This window comes from Myotis myotis, unplaced genomic scaffold (genome assembly GCF_014108235.1).
Source record: "Myotis myotis isolate mMyoMyo1 unplaced genomic scaffold, mMyoMyo1.p scaffold_m19_p_11, whole genome shotgun sequence".
In the NCBI taxonomy this organism is placed as follows: domain Eukaryota; kingdom Metazoa; phylum Chordata; class Mammalia; order Chiroptera; family Vespertilionidae; genus Myotis; species Myotis myotis.
This window is the reverse complement of record NW_023416315.1, coordinates 12,461,055-12,478,448: the sequence shown is the minus strand read 5'-3', so window position 1 is coordinate 12,478,448 and position 17,394 is coordinate 12,461,055. Positions and strand designations below refer to the sequence as shown.

General features: G+C 40.7%; 1 protein-coding gene across 2 annotated transcripts in view; it reads left to right on the top strand.

Moving 5' to 3' along the window:
* PRKAR2B (protein kinase cAMP-dependent type II regulatory subunit beta) overlaps nucleotides 1-17,394 on the top strand; it is a 73,755-nt gene that overhangs the window by 14,561 nt on the left and 41,800 nt on the right. For both annotated transcript variants that reach the window (XR_004970795.1, XM_036327538.1), the window contains exon 2: nucleotides 9,508-9,543. Coding sequence is in view for 1 of the 2 variants with exons in the window: in XM_036327538.1 (XP_036183431.1) it covers nucleotides 9,508-9,543 (36 nt within the window). In the remaining variant the exon portion in view is untranslated. The remainder of the gene's footprint in view (nucleotides 1-9,507; nucleotides 9,544-17,394) is intronic.

Below are 17,394 nucleotides of genomic sequence, written 5' to 3'. Positions count from 1 at the left end.
AGGATGGATCTTAAATTAAATCTTCTCTCTCTCTCTCTCTCTCTCTCTCTCTCTCTCTCTCTCTCTCTCTCTCTCTCTCTCTCTCTCTTACACACACACACACACACACACACACAATAGTAGCTAAGTAGAGGTGATATATAAGTTATTTAACAAAGGAAACCATCAACAAAATGAAAAGACAACCCACTGAATGGGAGAACATATTTGCCAATACATCTGATAAGGGCTTAATATCCAAAATTTATAAGGAACTTATAAAACTCAACACCAGAAAACCCAAACAACCTAATTAAGAAATTGGCAAAGGATCCGAATGGACACTTCTCCAAAGAGGACATACAGATGGCCAATAGACATATGAAATGATGCTCAATGTCACTAGTCATCAGAGAAATGCAAATTAAAACCACAATGAGGCATTATCTCAACCTGTCAGAATGGCTGTCATCAATAAATCAACAAACAACAAATGCTGACGAGGATGTGGAGAAAAGGAAACACTAGTTCATTGCTAGTGATAATGCAGATTGGTGCAGCCACTATGGAAAACAATACGGAGTTTCCTCAAAAAATTAAAAATGGAAATGCTTTTTGACCCAGTGATTCCACTTTTGGGAATATATCTGAAGAAACCTAAAACACTAATTTGAAAGAATTAGCACCCCTATGTTCATTGCTGTGTTATTTGTAACAGCCAAGATTTCTTTCTTTTTACATGTTCTGATTCCTAATCTTTTGTTGGTAATATGCACTGAAAAAATTTTTTCACAGTCTTAAACATTTCTTTTTATTTTGTTTTGGTGACTTTGAGCAGAATTTCTTAATTTTGAAGTAGTCTAACATTTGTCCTTTACACGTATGCTTCTTCTGCCTTAAGGAATCCATCTATCCCCAATTTTTTAAATGTCTTTATTTTTTTTATAAATATTAAAGTCTTCAGTTTCAGACTCAAGGTTTTAGTCCATCTATAGTTTATTTTTGTGTATGGCATGTGTGTGTTTTTAATAACTAGGATTTTTTTTCTATTACAGACAGGATGGGGCAAAAGTAGGTTTATCGTTGTGAGTTATGTGAAACGCAGTTTATTCTTGTATTATTACTTATTAATTATTGTATTATTTTCCATATGAACAACTGTGAACCTACTTTTGACCCAGAATATATAAAAGAAATTGGTAAAACTCAATAATAAAAAGCTTCTAGTCAAACTGAGCAAAAGATTTAACAGTCAAATAAAGAAGACATAAGAATGGCCAATAAGCACGTGGGATGGTGCTCAGTATTTTTAGTTACAAAGGAGATGAAAATTAAAACCACGAAGAGATGGCATTAAAGACACACTAGAATGGTTGGAATAAGTTATACCTTATGTTGCCTATGAGAATATAAAATGGTACAAACACTTGGAAAAACTATGGGTTTTTATAAAGTTAAACATTCACCTACCTGGGACCCAGCAATTCCACTCTAGTCACATTTACTCAAGAGAAATGCATATGATCACAAAAAGTCATGTGTGAATGTGTGTGTGTGTGTGTGTGTGTATTTACAGAGGCTTTATTCAAAATAACCCAAGCTATAAATAACCCAAATGTCCATTAACATAAGACTAGATAAGCAGATTGTGGTTTACTCATACAATGGAATAAACAATATTTTAACAATAATTAAACAATTATTTAACAATAATTTTAAAAAGAACAGATTATTGATCCTCTCAGTAGCAAGAATGAATCTGACATTTATATGAAAATCAAAGACAGGTAAAATTAAACTGTGGTGGTAGAAACCCTAACAGTGGTTTCCTATGGCACAGTGGGAATTGGCTATATGGGGGCTCATGGAACCTTTCCAGAGTGTCCAAAATGTTTTAATTTTAATTGGAGTGTTGTACATAGGTGTATATGTTTGTCAAAACTTACTGAGTTGTGCATTTCATTGTATGTCAGTTTTTCACCTTGACTTTTAAAAATGGAAGCATGGCTGTCCTTGAAATCCCCTTTTCCATATTTTAATAGAAACGTTTCATTGCTTTCTGCACTAATTATTTTTGTTGGACACTAACATCTGGGTTACATTTTCGTAATTATGGGGCATAAATGGGATTGCTTTTTGCTACTTGTACAAAAAGTCAAAGGCTAGTCAAGCTCTCCTGCTTTTAATTTCATTTTATGTTTCCAGTCAGTACTGTGTTTTAATGTATGAGTTCTCACAGATTTGGTACTTGTGTAGATATCACTTGCATTTGTCTACATAATGTTTAGGTGTCAGAGTGAACAATACTGGTTTTATTAGTTTTCCATTAGCACTATTCATTCAGCATTTGTTGAACCTAATATTTTATATCAAGTGGCGCTCTAGGCCCTGGAGATACAATAGTGAAACAGACAGACAAGGGAGGACCTTGCCCCGCAGAGCTTGCAGTCTAGTGTGGGAGGAAAATAAGGATAATAGATACCTTTAGATAGCACTGGTCACTGTGAAGAAAATGAGACAGGTGGCTGCCTGGACGCGGGCATGGAGGCGGGTTGGGACACCCCGAGGCATCCTCCGGCTTCGTGTATGAAAATTAGCATAAACCGAACAGAGGGTGGTTATGCATTATTTCATTTAGAAACTGTATAAATTAGTTTTGTTTTGAAGGTAGGTGTTAAACTGGAATAGCTATTATACCCCAGAGAATGGGGCTGTTATGCCCTTCCCTAGCTATTCCTTTGTTGTTGAATTTTATAGAATCTTAATTTTTTTTTAATCCTGAGAGATTAAACATAGCCTTGTTAAGAACACAAAAATTAAACTGTAACCAAAATTTTAAAATGAAGTTTAAAAATTAAAAGAATAAAGCAATAAAATAAGTGGGGCAAGGAGCTCGCTCTGTTCGCTCCCCAGAGTGTGTTGATTCACGACACGGATATTTCCTCGGGCCTCTGCTCCGCCAGGCACTGCTCGGGCTTTGGGCACAGAGAGGCAGGAAGACCAGCAGGTCCTGCTGCGCTGGCACCAGAGGATCACAGGTGTGGGAGGCCCTAGGAGTAGAGGGGCTCCTTCAGTTTACCCCATGTCATGGAGGGCTTTTCTTGTAAGGATACTTCAGGATTAAAGAAGACTTGAATCAGTTACACTTCTGGGTCTCCTGGGAGCAAAGGAATTGAGGCTAGTCTGGGTGGAATATGGTTTGGGAGCTGAGGGGATTTCTGGTTAGACAAGCGGGAAGATACTCATAGAAACACAGAACTCTCAGTATTCCACTGGAATGGCATTTGGGAGGAAGTCAAAACTATATGAATATTTCTGTATTTTTCCTCGAGGATTCACTAAGATTTTAGCTGTATCCCTTTAAACTGTTAGCAGTTTAGTATATTCTTAAGTCACATTTCATGTTTCTCCAGGCAGATAATACATTTTCTACTAGTATTGTGTGTGTTTTCCTGTTTTGTTGTTGTTGTTGTTGTGTGTGCTGGGGGTTTATAAATACATGCACAGAATATTTATAGATAGGAAATACTAAAGGTGGAAATCAAGAGTCTGAGGAAACTTAATTTGACTTGCCCCATTTTAAAACCATCTGTTGCTCTGCCCAGGTGGCTCAGTTGGTTGGAGCATTGTCATATACACCAAAAGGTGGTGGGTTCAATTCCCAGTCAGGGCGCATACCCAGGTTGCAGGTTCGATCCCCGGTTGGGACGTGTACAGGAGGCAACCCACCATTGTTTCTCACATCAGTGTTTCTCTCTCTCTCTCCCTTTCACTCTCTCTGACGTCAATAAAAACATGTACTTGGGTGAGGATTTAAATAAACATCGTCATCTGTTAACCTTTGTGAATTTGTACTGCTGTTTACTTTGTATATGTTAAAGTGGAAATATTAAAATTGGTAACGTTAGCTCACAGTAAATAAACATCAGTCTTTCACATTTGAATAGTTTACAGACACTTTCAAACGTGTTTATGTTTTTTCTTCATAAAATCCCCCTTGAAAGAAGGGGGGCAGATTTTAACTTCTCATACTTTATAAGTTGAGAATTTAAGTCAAAGTGACATGATTCACCCAAGGTTTCACAGAAGGTAACAGGGCCAGTAGTGGATGGAACCTAAGCCACCTCTGGTAGCTAGACTAAAAAATCTAGAAAAATTGTGAAGGTTGCTATTAGTTTGCCAACAGGTTTTGCAGGAAATGTGCGTCTCGTCCTTGCAAGTGGATACTGAGGAATGTGGATGTGAGGGATTGGTTTTTGGTGACTGTCAAAATCCAGTGTTTACGTTGTCTACTGCATATCACTTGCCTGGTGCAACCATCTTCTTAACTGCCTGATCCTGGGTCCCATTTACTATCGGGAAATGGAAATCATTCTTATAACCTGTCTACCCACAATTTGAAAATTGATATAATTTCTAGCAAAAATATAAAGGAGAAATAAAGGAAAGCAATTTGCAGTAAGTAAAATGTATTTTGGTAGGTATGTGCATCAATATGTACATAAGACATAATGTAGTTAGATTTTCCCACTTATGTGGAAAAAGTCACTAAGAGTAAGAATAGCATTGCAGCAGTGACATGATTTTTTGAAATGAACATCTTTTAGTAAAATTCCAAACAAAACAAAACACAACACCCCCACCCCAAATTCCTTTAATTTATGTTGTAGTTGTGTTATGGAAAATTTGATGTATATTAAAACTGTATAAAATAATTATGTTTATATAACACAGTGTTCAGATGTAGGCTCAGATGGTTATAAACGGACTTTTTGGCCCACATGAATGTCCAGTGAGATATTTGAAAGTAGAACAGGACAACAGTTGTGGGATTCAGAACAGTTCTTTGTTGTACAGGTCTGTCCTGTATGTTGTCTTCCAAGTGCCAAGGATGTCTTCTGAATTACTGAGACAATGAAAAATTACCCCCACAAATTCAGAATACAGCTTCCAGATGGCAGTGCCACTTGTGTTGAAAATCTCTGCCTTAAGCACTTCAGAAAGACATAAAAACCTAAGGGACCCAACATTTCAGACCAGAAGCTTGCAGTGCTGTGATGTTATTGTCCAGAGAAACTAGAGAGGTAGGAGGAAAAGGTCTACTCTATTTTTCCCGAAGGCTAAGGTATGTCTCTTTGCCTTCCCTTTGCCTTTATCAGCCGCCCTACACTGTTCCTGTCCTGCATTCCTGTGGTTGAAGCTATGTGCTTCCCCTCTTCCCCCTGTCCTTGTAGCTTTCTGGGGAGGCTTTCTTTAGACTAGGTTCTGAAGGAAAAATGGGTTTGAAAGTATCCAAGAAAACTGATGGAAGTGTAAATATATGTAACATGCAGTTTACCCAATGAAAGGCTTTTATGTAAGTAAAGTGTGACTTTGCAAATATACGGCTAAATTATTTTGGTATGTAAATTATGAGAATATTATCTCGATTAATTTGGAGAATAAAATTTTGCTATAAACTATAATATTTTGAAAATTGGGTTTGTGAATTATTTCACAAAGGTAATCTTTAATAACAGTACAAATCAATATGGAAGGAACTACTTAACTATTATTGTGACTTCAGAAGTCAGTATTTTTGCCTTGTTTTTTAATGAGGCAGCATTTTTAGTATTTTTACATTTTCAGAATTTTTTTACATTTGTTGACATTATTACAGGTCCCCCTCTCCCCCTCCCTTGCCCCCCTCTACCTAGTTCATGCCTTACCCAGGCTTTCACCACACTGTTGTCTGTGTTCATGGGCTTTGCATACACACACACACACACACACACACACACTCTCTCTCTCTCTCTCTCTCTCTCTCTCTCTCTCTCTCTCTCTCTCTCGAGGCCCAGTGCATGAAATTTGTGCACGGATAGGGTCGCTAGGCCTGGCCAGCGATCAGGGCCAACCAGGGCCTTCCTTCATTCCACACTGCCCCTTGGTGGTCAGCACATGTCATAGTGAGCAATCGAACTCCTGGTTGGTCGAACTCCTGAGGGGACAATTTGCATATTAGCCTTTTATTATATAGGAGGATATGTCTTTGGTTAATCTCTTCCTGTCCTCCCCCCTCAACTCCTCCCCCATGAAATCTGTCAGTCTATGCCATGCACTCATGCCTCTGGACCTATTTTGTTTGTCAGTTTATTTTGTTCTTTAGATTCCACATATAAGTGAGATCATGTGATATTTGTCTTTCTCTGACTGGCTTATTTTGCTTAGCATAATAACCTCCAGGTCCATCCATGCTGCCACAAAGCATAAGAGATCCTTCTTTTTTACAGCTGCCTAGTATTCCACTGTATAAATGTCACAGTGTTTTTTATCCATTCATCTACTGATGGGCACTTGGGCTGTTTCCAGATTTTATCTGTTGTACATAATGCTGTACTGAACATAGGAGTGCATATATTCTTTCTGATTGGTGTTTTTGGATTCTTAGGACATATTCCCAGAAGTGGAATCACTGGGTCAAATGGCAGTTTCATTTTTAATTTTTGAGGAAATTTCATACTGTTTTCCATAGTGGCTGCACCAGTCTGCATTCCCACCAGCAGTGTGTGTGCTAGCATTCCCTTTTCTCCACATCCTCGCCAACACTTGTTGAATGGCAGCCATTCTGGCAAGTGTGAGGGATACTTCATTGTAGTTTTTATTTGCATCTCTCTGATGATTTGTGGCATTGAGCATGTTTTCATATGTCTATTGGCCATTCATACGTCCTCTAAGAGAAGTGTCTATTCAGGTCCTTTGCCCTTTTTTTAATTGGATTTTTTTGTCTTGCTTTTGTTGAGTTGTATGAGTTCTTCATATATTTTTGAAATTAACCTCTTATCAGATATATCATTGGCAAATACGTTCTCCCATACAGTGGGTTTCCCTTTTCAATATTGATGCTGGTTTCTTTTGCTGTACAGAAGCTTTTTCGTTTAATGTAGTCCCATTTGTTGATTTTTTCCTTTGTTCCTCTTACCCTGGGAGATGTATTGGTGAAAATTCTGCTAGAGATGTCTGATATTTTGCTGTCTATGTTTTCTTCTAGGATTTGATGGTTTTGTGATTTACATTGAAGTCTTTTATCCATTTTGAATTTATTCTTGTGTATAGCGTAAGTTGGAGGTCTACTTTCATTTTTTGGCATGTACCTGTCCAATTTCCCAACACCACTTATTTATTCCATTTTATATTTTCGCCTCCTTTGTCAAATACTAATTGACCGTAATGGCATGGGTCAATTTCTGGGCTGTCTGTTCTGTTCCATTGATCTATATGCCTGCTCTTGCACCAGTACCAGGCTGTTTTGGTTACACTAGCTTTGTAGTGTAGTTTGATATCCGGTATTGTGATGCCTCCAATTTTGTTCTTCTTTCTCAGGATTGCTGTGGCTATTTGGGGTCTTTTTTAGTTCCATATAAAGTTTTGGAATTTTTGTTTTAGGTCTGTGAAATATGCCTTTGATATTTAATAGGGATTGTGTTGAATCTGTAGATTGCTTTGGGCAGTATGGACATTTTAATGATGTTAATGCTTCCAATCCATGAACACGGTATGTGTTTCCACTTGTTTGTATCTTCCTCTATCTCTTTTTTCAGTGTCCTAGTTTTCCGAGTACAGGTCTTTTACTTCCTTGGTTAAGTTTATTCCTAGGTATCTTTTTGTTGTTGCTGTTATTGTTGCAATGGTAAATGGGATTTTTTTTCTTTTTTTAATTTTCTTTTTCTGAGAGTTCATTATGAGGCAGTATGTTAGTGCGAAGTGACCTAGGTTCAAATTCTCCAGCTTTGCCACAGGGGGCTGTGAAATCTAAAGCAAATTAATCAATATCTCTGAGCCTCATCAGTAAAATGGCATGGTTGCAAGGACTAAGGTAAAACATCTGACATAGTTTTCTCCTCGTACTTGTTCCTATGCATAAGATTTTTCATGCAGTATAACCATACTGCTGATAAAATTTTCAAGTCTTACTTTTACTTGATCTATTTCCATAATGTAAAAATTCTATATAATAAAGAGGTAATATGCAAATTGACTGTCACGCCTTTGCACAAGATGGCCGCCCCCCTGTGGTCAAAAATGGATGCCACAAGATGGCCGGCAGGGGAGGGCAGTTGGGAGGGACCGGCCTGCAGGGGAGGGCAGTTGGGGGGACCAGGCCTGCAGGGGAGGGCAGTTGGGGAGGACTAGGCCTGTAGGGGAGGACAGTTGGGGGTGACCAGGCCGGCAGGGGTGGGCAGTTGGGGGCAACCAGGTTGGCAGGGGAGGGCAATTGGGGGGGGGGCAGGCCTGCAGGGGAGGGCAGTTGGGGGGGCACCAGGCTGGCAGGGGAGGGCAGTTGGGGGCAATCGGGCCAGCAGGGGAGCAGTTAGGTGTTGATCAGGCTGGCGGGGGAGTAGTTAGGCGGTAAACAGGCTGGCAGGCAGAAGTGATTAAGGGCAATCAGGCAGGCAGGCAGGCAAGCGGTTGGGAGCCAGCAGTCCCGGGTTGTGAGGGGGTGTCCGACTGCCAGTTTAGGCCTGATCCTTGTGGGATCGGGCCTTAGCCGGCAGTCATACATCCCCTGAGGGGTCCCAGATTGGAGAGGGTACAGGCTGGGCTGAGGGACACCCCCCCCCCCCACAGTGCATGAATTTCATGTACCCGTGCCTCTAGTTTTTTATAGTTATTGTTTTGAAAATATTGAAGTAATAAAAAGTAATAGGCCCATGACATTCTACCACTAAATATACTGTGTACTGCATGATGTCCTGTATGTAAATAATATGGACAATAAACTTATTTCTGCTTTTCTCAAGAAATAAAGTTTTTAAAAACCTTCCTTCTTGAGATGACTAAAACCAAATCCAAGAAGAAACCACAGAGCTGAGTTGAGTTGGGGAGTGGGCCCATAATAGGATTACTGGTTGAGTGGTACACTCTCATACACCAGCCTGAAAGTGCAGCTCATAATATAGAGATTTGTATGTCATGGACCTTGGGGTTACACAAAAATTGTCAAAACCACGTATCTTAAATTTGAGAATATCAAGGACATATTGTCCTTTACCTAGTAACAACTTCAGTATACATGGGCATTTTAAATTTTGTTTCCTAGTTGTTTTTTCATTGTAAAATTATGCTGCTGAAGTTATATTCATACATTGTTTTTTCTTTCTCTAGTGGTATTTCTTTAGGATAAATCTTTTAAAATAGAATTATTCTATTAAAGGGCACAAACCTTTAATGGCACTTGATGTAATTGCCAACTTATAAAAATATTCTATAGATTTACACTGTCTTCAGTTAAGTAGATTAAGCTATCTATAACGAGTTTTTTATTTAAAGTGTTTAAATTGATTGAACAGGTGAAATATTTTAATTTGTATTTCTTTAGCTATGAGTAAATGTAAACATTTAATTTTCATACATTTGTGGTATTTCCTCTTGATTATTTATTCACTTATTTTTTTCATATTTAACTTAATGGGATCACTTAATTCAGTTTCTTTTCATGGCTCTGGCTTAATAGATTTTTATCTAATATTATTCTGCCTTTTTTTCTTTCAGCTGCAGTAATAAACCGGTTCACGAGGCGTGCCTCAGGTAAGTCTGACTGAATTATGGATTGTGCTTACTAATGGTGACATTTTTCAAATGATTGCAGTCTTGAAGAAGGTATGAAAAGAATAGTTGCTATAGAGCAGTGATTTTCAACTACTGTGCCGCAAGAATTTTAAAACATGCAAACCTGACTATTTAGTCAGGGGCACTGAGCACTTTTCCCTTAGATTGTCAAATTTAAAAAATGACAGCAGCCAACACAACAAAGCCATCCAGTGTGAATGAATCAAAATTATACCTATTTTTTGGTCAGATTGGAAAAAAATGTTTAGTTTCTCTGTGCCATGAGTTGAAAAAGGTTGAAATTTGCTGCTATAGCCCAGCTGGTGTAGCTCAGGAGGTCACAGTTCGATTCCAGCCAGGGCATGTGCCTGGGCTGCAGGCTCGATTCCTATAGTGGCACGTGCAGGAGGCAGCTGATCAGTGATTCTCTCTCATCATTGATGTTTCCATCTCTCTCTCTCTCTCTCTCCCTTTCCCTTCCTCTCTGAAATCAATAAAAATATATTTAAAAAAGAAAATTACTGCTATAAAGTAGTATTTTATTTGTCATTTGCCTAGAAAAACATAACCTGTGGCATATGCAATAACTAGGAAATAATTGGAAATATTCTCTGATGGGCTAAACTTAAAATCATACTGTGCACTGAGATTAATGTACCTTTTTAAATGGAGACGCTCACCCTAATCTGTTTATTCCTGCTTTTGATCAGTTATTATCTGCATGGTTATCTGATTGAGGAGACACAGTTTAGAAGCAGTGATTTCGAAGATTGGGTAAAGGACGCTACATATAGTGTTTGATGATAGTTTTTAATAAAGGGCAGAAAAACTTAAAATGCAGTTACCGTAAGAACGTGTCATCGTGGGCCAGTTAGAATCAGAGCAAATGGCTTTACGTTTGTTAATGCCCCTGTGGTTATTGCTGACGTAAAGATACCACAGTAACCTAATGCATATTCACAGTGATAGACCTTCGCATGAATGAGTGCTTAAAGTAGGTTCACTACCTACAGTACAGGATAAGGGAGTACAGGATACAGTTGAGAGAGCATTTCTATCCAAAATGAAAAGGAAATATTCTACTTTTGCTCTTTTGAAACCCATTTCTACTCTTAGGAATTACTTCTTATCTGTATGTATATCTTTTTAAATACACAGAAGTTATACACAATGTATTTTAGAATTTGTATGTAATTAACATTGAAAGTTTGGGGTTTAATTTTTCTTTAAGCTTATTGTAGGCTTTCTGTTTTGGAAGGTCATTCTTTTTGGTGGAAAAAATAGAAATATACCACTTATTGTTGCAATTATGAAAAATTAGCTGTGGTGGTAGATGTAGTCTCCCAATAAAACTCTGAGATTAAAACTAAGCAAACAGCAATCTTGTTTCATTGTTCATCTAGTATGCCATATGGGAAAGACCCTACCTAGCCTGTGAAGTTACACATACTTGAGTTCAAACCATCCATTTACTCTGTGAATTTGCATGTACATTCTTTACCTCATTGAGTTTTACTTTCTTATTTTCATTCTTTCAGTTTGGGGTCATACCAGCTACAATCATACATGTTATGATGGTTAAGTTAGATGGTTTTTATAAAGCAGTATGTCTAGGCTCTCAAATTTGTTAGTGGTTCTTCTCTAGAACATTGTTTAAAGCAAAAGAAAATAGTAAAACCCTCAGCGCTGTGCCTTAGCCTGTTATTTAAAAAGCTTTAAGGAGTTATAACACTATTTGATAGTCATCCTTTAATATAGGCATCTCTTTTTATTGTTTGTACTTTATCATTTTTAAGAATATTTTAATGATTTTCCTCTATGGTTTTCCCTCTCCCCCTCCCCCGAATTAAAAAAAAAATGTCTAGAAGTGTCCCACTAATCTTGAAACAATGTCTTGCAGCATGAGGTCACACCTCTTTCTGAATTTTTTTTAACCCCAGGGTTTTATTTTGAAAAAAGTCAAGTTTATAGGGAAGTATAAAGACTAATTCAGTGATCACCTTTATCTAGATTTCCCAGTTGTTAATATTTTGCCACATTTGCACACTCTTTTCCTTCCTTCCTTACACATGCACGTACCCACACTTTTGTTTTTTTTAAACTGAACCTTTTAGGAATTCTAAATCCTTCATGGGTATCTCCTAAGAACAAGTTATATTCTTCTACATAATATAACACAAGGACTTTAATCTTGATAAATGCTATTAACTAATATATAGTCTAGAGTTCCATTTTCTCAGTTGTTTTGATATGTCGTCTCTCCCTCTCTCTCTTTTTTTTTAATCTGAATGAAGATTTAATTAAAAAAATAAAATAAAATGTACAATTCAGTGATTTTTATTATACTCAGAGTTGTACAATCTAACAATTACCACTATCTAATTTTAGGATCTTTCCCTTTTCTTTCTTTCTTTTTAAAAAGACATGATCACCCCTAGCTGGTTTGGCTCAGTGGATAGAGCCTGGACCTGCGGATGGAAAGGTCTAAGGTAGCAGTTCTCAACCTGTGGGTCGAACGACCCTTTCACAGGGGTCGCCTAAGCCCATCGGAAAACACATACATAATGACATATTGCTTTTGTGATTAATCACTATGCTTTAATTATGTTCAATTGGTAACAATGAAATTGAGGGTCACCGCAACATGAGGAACTGTATTAAAGGGTCACAGCATTAGGAAGGTTGAGACCACTGGTCTAAGGTTTATTTCTACCTCAATTGCTGGCTTCTACCCAGCCTAGCCCTGGTCCGGGCTTGGGGAGGAGGCAACCAACTGATGTGTTTCTCTCACATGGATTATTTCTGTCTTTCCCTCTCTCCCCCACTCTCTCTAAACATCAATGGGGAAATATCCTCGGGTGAGAATTAAAAAACAAACAAAGGTGGGTAACCTGGTCAGAAGGTCAAATCTTCAAAGTGCATGCAAGCTGCTCCTACCAGGGAGTCCGGACTGAATGTTCGAGAGCATCTCCAGGAAGGCCTGCGGGGATGGTGCCTCCACTTTCTGGAAGGTGTTCTGGACTCTGCCGTACAGGATGAAGTAATTCAGCTCCAGACAGATGAACCCGAAGTGGTCCTCATGGGACAGGATGAAGACTCCAGGGCAGCGCCTGGTGAAGGGGAAGCCATGTCTGGTAACAGTAACAGTGTCCACGCCATAGACACACATCCTGCAGGTTCGGGGACGGTTCCGGTCTATTGAGAATACACCCACAGGCAGAACAAACAGGACAGGCTGCTCCTCCGAAGCTGCAGCCCCGGACTCCCCGCCGCTGTGCTGGGCAGGGCTCTGCCAGCCATGGCCCTCGCTTTTTTTCTTTTCTTTTCTTCCCAGATCACCTGCTCTTCAATCTCCTGGACTACGCAGGAGAGCTCATTGAAGTTGCGGAAGATCTCACCATCTCGCAGCTGGATGCAGCGCATGAGGTAGATCTCTAACGTCTCCTTGGAGGCTCCCATGATCTTCGTGACCTTGGCATACTTCCCTTGGAAGCTGAGCATGGCAGTCTTTACTATTAAGCCCTCGTATTCGACTTGGCCTGGCCTGGTGAGGTCGTCCGGGTGGTGTGGCGGGAGGTAGAGGCGGCGGGAGGTCACCAGCACCCGCCCCCGTGCTTCCCTAAGCAGCGTTGGTGAATCCGTTCGGTGGTCTGTATTCTTGCACTGGGTGGTGAACCTGTTCTTCTCAATCTGCATGTGGCGGTGGTGGGGCCTGCCATGGCGGCCTTCCATGCACTCCACCGCGGCTGATTTCCTCTCCGTCAGGCGAATTCTGAACGCGGGCTCGAATTGCGTTGGGTGTTAAGGGGAGGCCTGCACGTCCAACCAGTAATGCCTAAGCCGGCCACCACTACTTTCAGCAGCCTTCTATAGTCATTACCTAGCTGCCACAATCCCAAAGTGTGTCTGTACGGGTGGAACAGCTTCGCAAAGATTTCTCGATATGACAATCCGATCGTCTCCAGGTTCTGCAAGTTTTCACGAACGCCAAACTCCTCCCGGCAGCGCCGTCTCCAGATGCTGTCCATGTGCAGGATGTGGTGGAATTTGGTGCAGGCCTGGGCCAGGCTGAGCGGATCGGTGCCGGGGAGCCAGGCGAAGATTTCCACCGGCAGGTCCTGCAGCGAGCAGTGCGGGGGCGGCCGGGGTGGCATGGGGCTCGCGATTCTCCACTCCCTGCACAGCAGCCAGCCGCGGCGTCTGCCACAACTTGCTTTTCTGCGGGGCCGGCTTGCCATCGGCTGCTGCCGTCTCAGCTGGACGCTGACACTTCTGACGACACACCAACATCCCGGTGAAGAGCCCACACCGCAGAGGCAAGCGCACTCCTCCATGCCTCCACGTGTAACAGCCACTACAGCATGCCTCTCTCTTTTTTTATATTCAAGCTCATTCAAGGCTTTTATGTTGCAACTCTGCATTTCTTATTTTTCATAAATTGACTCCCTGAAATATTTGCAATCTGCTCTTTTAGAGTTCTGAAGGTCATCCCTAACAGTGAAACAGTTCACGGTGTCGCCTGTTCGGAATTCTTAGATTGCGTGGGCACAGCCACTGTCTGGTCATTACGCCCCATTGCTGTTCATGAAATCTTTGTATTGACATTTAGTGTTGCTTTCATGAACTAGTGTTGAGCATTACTTGCTCTAATACATAATTACTTCTTATAATAGGAGTGAAAATCTAATTCCAAATTATGAATTTGCTGATTTTCTCTTCTCATGTGGATAATTAACCACATCTAGATTTTTAACCATAACATGAGCATTGAATTATAACAGTATATTTTTAGCAGAGCTAAAATTTTATGTTTTTTTCTAAACGAGAATTTAGAATGATTCAGAGGTGAAATTAAGTTTTTAAGTCTCACAACCCACTGTGTAAAATGACATATTAAAAATTCCATGAAATCACCCCAAACAGAAAATTATTAGTTTCAAAGAAAGTGGTGAGATAGCAGAAGTTCAGATCTTGTCTTGAATCTGATTCAGGGAACATAAGCTTCCTTTCGTTTTGAAAATATTTTGTAGCCATGGTGTTCATTGTTTTTACTCTGAAGTTATTTGATGAAATATTTAGCCCCCCAATGATTTTTCCAGGGATCATTCTCCAGTTGTCAAACTATTTTCCTGATATGACTGTATTGACATTTATATTAAATGGGCATTTTTGAATGAAAATTTTTGAAGTTTATTTCAAACTTGGTAATCACGAACACTAGGTGGATAATGCACATTGGGAGAATACTTCTTTAATTAATTGATTCATTCAGCAAACATTTACTGAGTCCCTACTATGTGCCAGATACAGTGGTAGGGATGCAAGAAGAGTCAGATATAGCCCTTGGGAAGTTCATAGTCTAGCAGGGAAGTGGACTGTGACTCAGTGTGGTAAATACCACAGTATACACAAAGAGAAAAGGAGAAAACATATAGTTCTTTCAGGGTGTGGCTCACAGGTGCCATTTGAGGTGATCTTAAAATTAAGGCTCATAACATGGGTTTGAATAGGAAGGGGAACATTTGTGTTTTATTACTAATAACTAGCTATTTTATTGTAAACAGTCTGTTTTCATAGAATTGCTCTGCACTCGCCTCTGTCATCAAGCACCTGTGGCATGGAGTAAGCAGATGCCCATGGCCATGGCCAGCAGGGGCTTAAGGCCAAGAGCTACTTCTGCCTTTAACTTACCGTTGTTTTAAAATCTGAGTGTCTTGCCCTAGCCGGTTTGGCTCAGTGGGTGGAACGTTGGACTGCAGACTCAGGGGTCCCAGGTTCAATTCTGGTCAAGGGCATATGCCCAGGTTGCAGGCTCAATCCCGAGTAGGGGGCATGCAGGAGGCAGCCAATCAGTGATTCTCTCTCAGCATTGATGTTTCTCTCTCTCTCTCTCTCTCTCTCTCTCTCTCTCTCTCTCTCTCCCTCTCTCTCTCTCCCCTTCCTCTTTGAAATCAATAAAAATATATTTTAAAAATAAAATGTAAGTATCTCTTACCAGAGTTGGCAGTCTGGGCTCTGGGTTTAGATTGACCTGGGTTGGAGTACTGCCTCTGCTACTCACATATCCCATGTCCACTTATTAAAAGTGTGTGTGTGTGTGTGTGTGTGTGTGTGTGTGTGTGTGTGAATCGCACGTGCACACTCTAGGGTGTATGCAGCCTTAGTCACCTTTCTGACACTCCATTTCTTCATGTAGAAAAAGGGGATAGTACTTATCTCACAAGATTATTGTAATGTTTGAACAGTAGATAATCCATAAAAAATGCTTAACACAGTATTATCTCCAGTTTGGTTTCACAGTATCAGCATGTTCTCCAAATGTGTCTCTTGGATGGACAGGGGCTTCCAGGGTCTTAGACTGGATGTTGAAGTGGGTCAGAAATAGCTTGCGGATGGCAAAGATTGACCTGAAGGATTTGTTAAAAAGATGATACCCAGGGTGAGGCTGAAATCAAGACTCAGACAGTTCAACCGAGGCAACAGGATGAAACCAGAGGTGCCAGCAGAGGGAGGTAAGAGGAGAGAGGAGAGGGGGACCTAGAGAGGTTCTCTGAGATGCCCAACCACAGTCTCTGGGGATCTTTGTCCAGGCTTCTCCTTCAGATGGAGTGCAAGTGGCTCTTACCACTCCATGCACCTGCTATCTGTCTGTGCCCAGGCTGATATTAAATTGGATTCTCCCCTGTGAATAGGTACAAATAAAACCAAATGGACACTCATCCCTAGCCTCTTCCCTCTCTTTCTTCCTCTTCTAGCAGTGGTCATTTACTGCTACTTTTTAAGCACACTATGTTCTAGCAGGTCTTAGCCTGCTGTGGGAATTAGATTCCAGTGGAATCTATGGGAAGTGTTGAGCCTGGTTCTTTTTTGTTAGGCCCAGGAATGCTGATAAACTATCTTAAGGCCAGTGAGAAATTCAATTATCTCTTGAATTTAACTGTATTTTCTCCAGAGTTCTCTTCAAGTCCTCTAGGGAAGAGAGGGAGGAATGCAATAGTAAAAACATGATAACAGTTCAGGGCAAGGCAGGGTAGGGTGTCTCCTGCTCCTGTGTCCTCAGATTCTTCACACCAGCAGACTCAGGGGGATTTAGAAAGTGACATGGGATGCCTGTGTAGCTCCCTTAGCCCCTTGTGTGCCCTGGTTACTGGCACTGCCTATAAAACAGACACGAGTAGAAAGGATGGACATTGTGACTTATCATAACCACTAGAGGCCTGGTGCACAAATTCGTGCACCAGTGGAGCCTCTCAGCCTGGCCTGCAGGATCGGGCCAAAACTGGCTCTCCACCATCCCCCGAGGGGTCCTGGATTGCGAGAAGGTGCAGGCCAAACCCAGGGACCCTACCAGTGCATGATCAGGGCCGGGGAGGGACACGGGAGGTTGGCCAGCCAGGGAGGGACTGCAGGAGAGTTCCAAGGTGTGTCTGGCCCATCTCGCTCAGTCCCTATCAGCCAGACCCCAGCAGCAAGCTAACCTACCAGTTGGAGCATCTGCCCCCTGGTGGTCAGTGCATGTCATAGTGAGCAGTTGAGTGGTGGCCTTAGCATATTATTAGCATATTACGCTTTGATTGGTTGAACGGAAGACCGGATGGCTGAACACTTAGCATACTAGGCGTTTATAATACAGGGTTCTCTAATTATGATCAGAGTTTAGATCGCTGCTCCATAAATTTTCTGTGTGAAGGGCCAGTTTTCCCCCCTATTGCTGACCAGTACTTTTGTAAAATGTAATAAAATGGCCATGGCAGAATCAAATAGCTAGAATAGTTCCTACACATTTGCATGCTCTGTACTAGTACTTACCTCATCATGGGCCATTGTGGT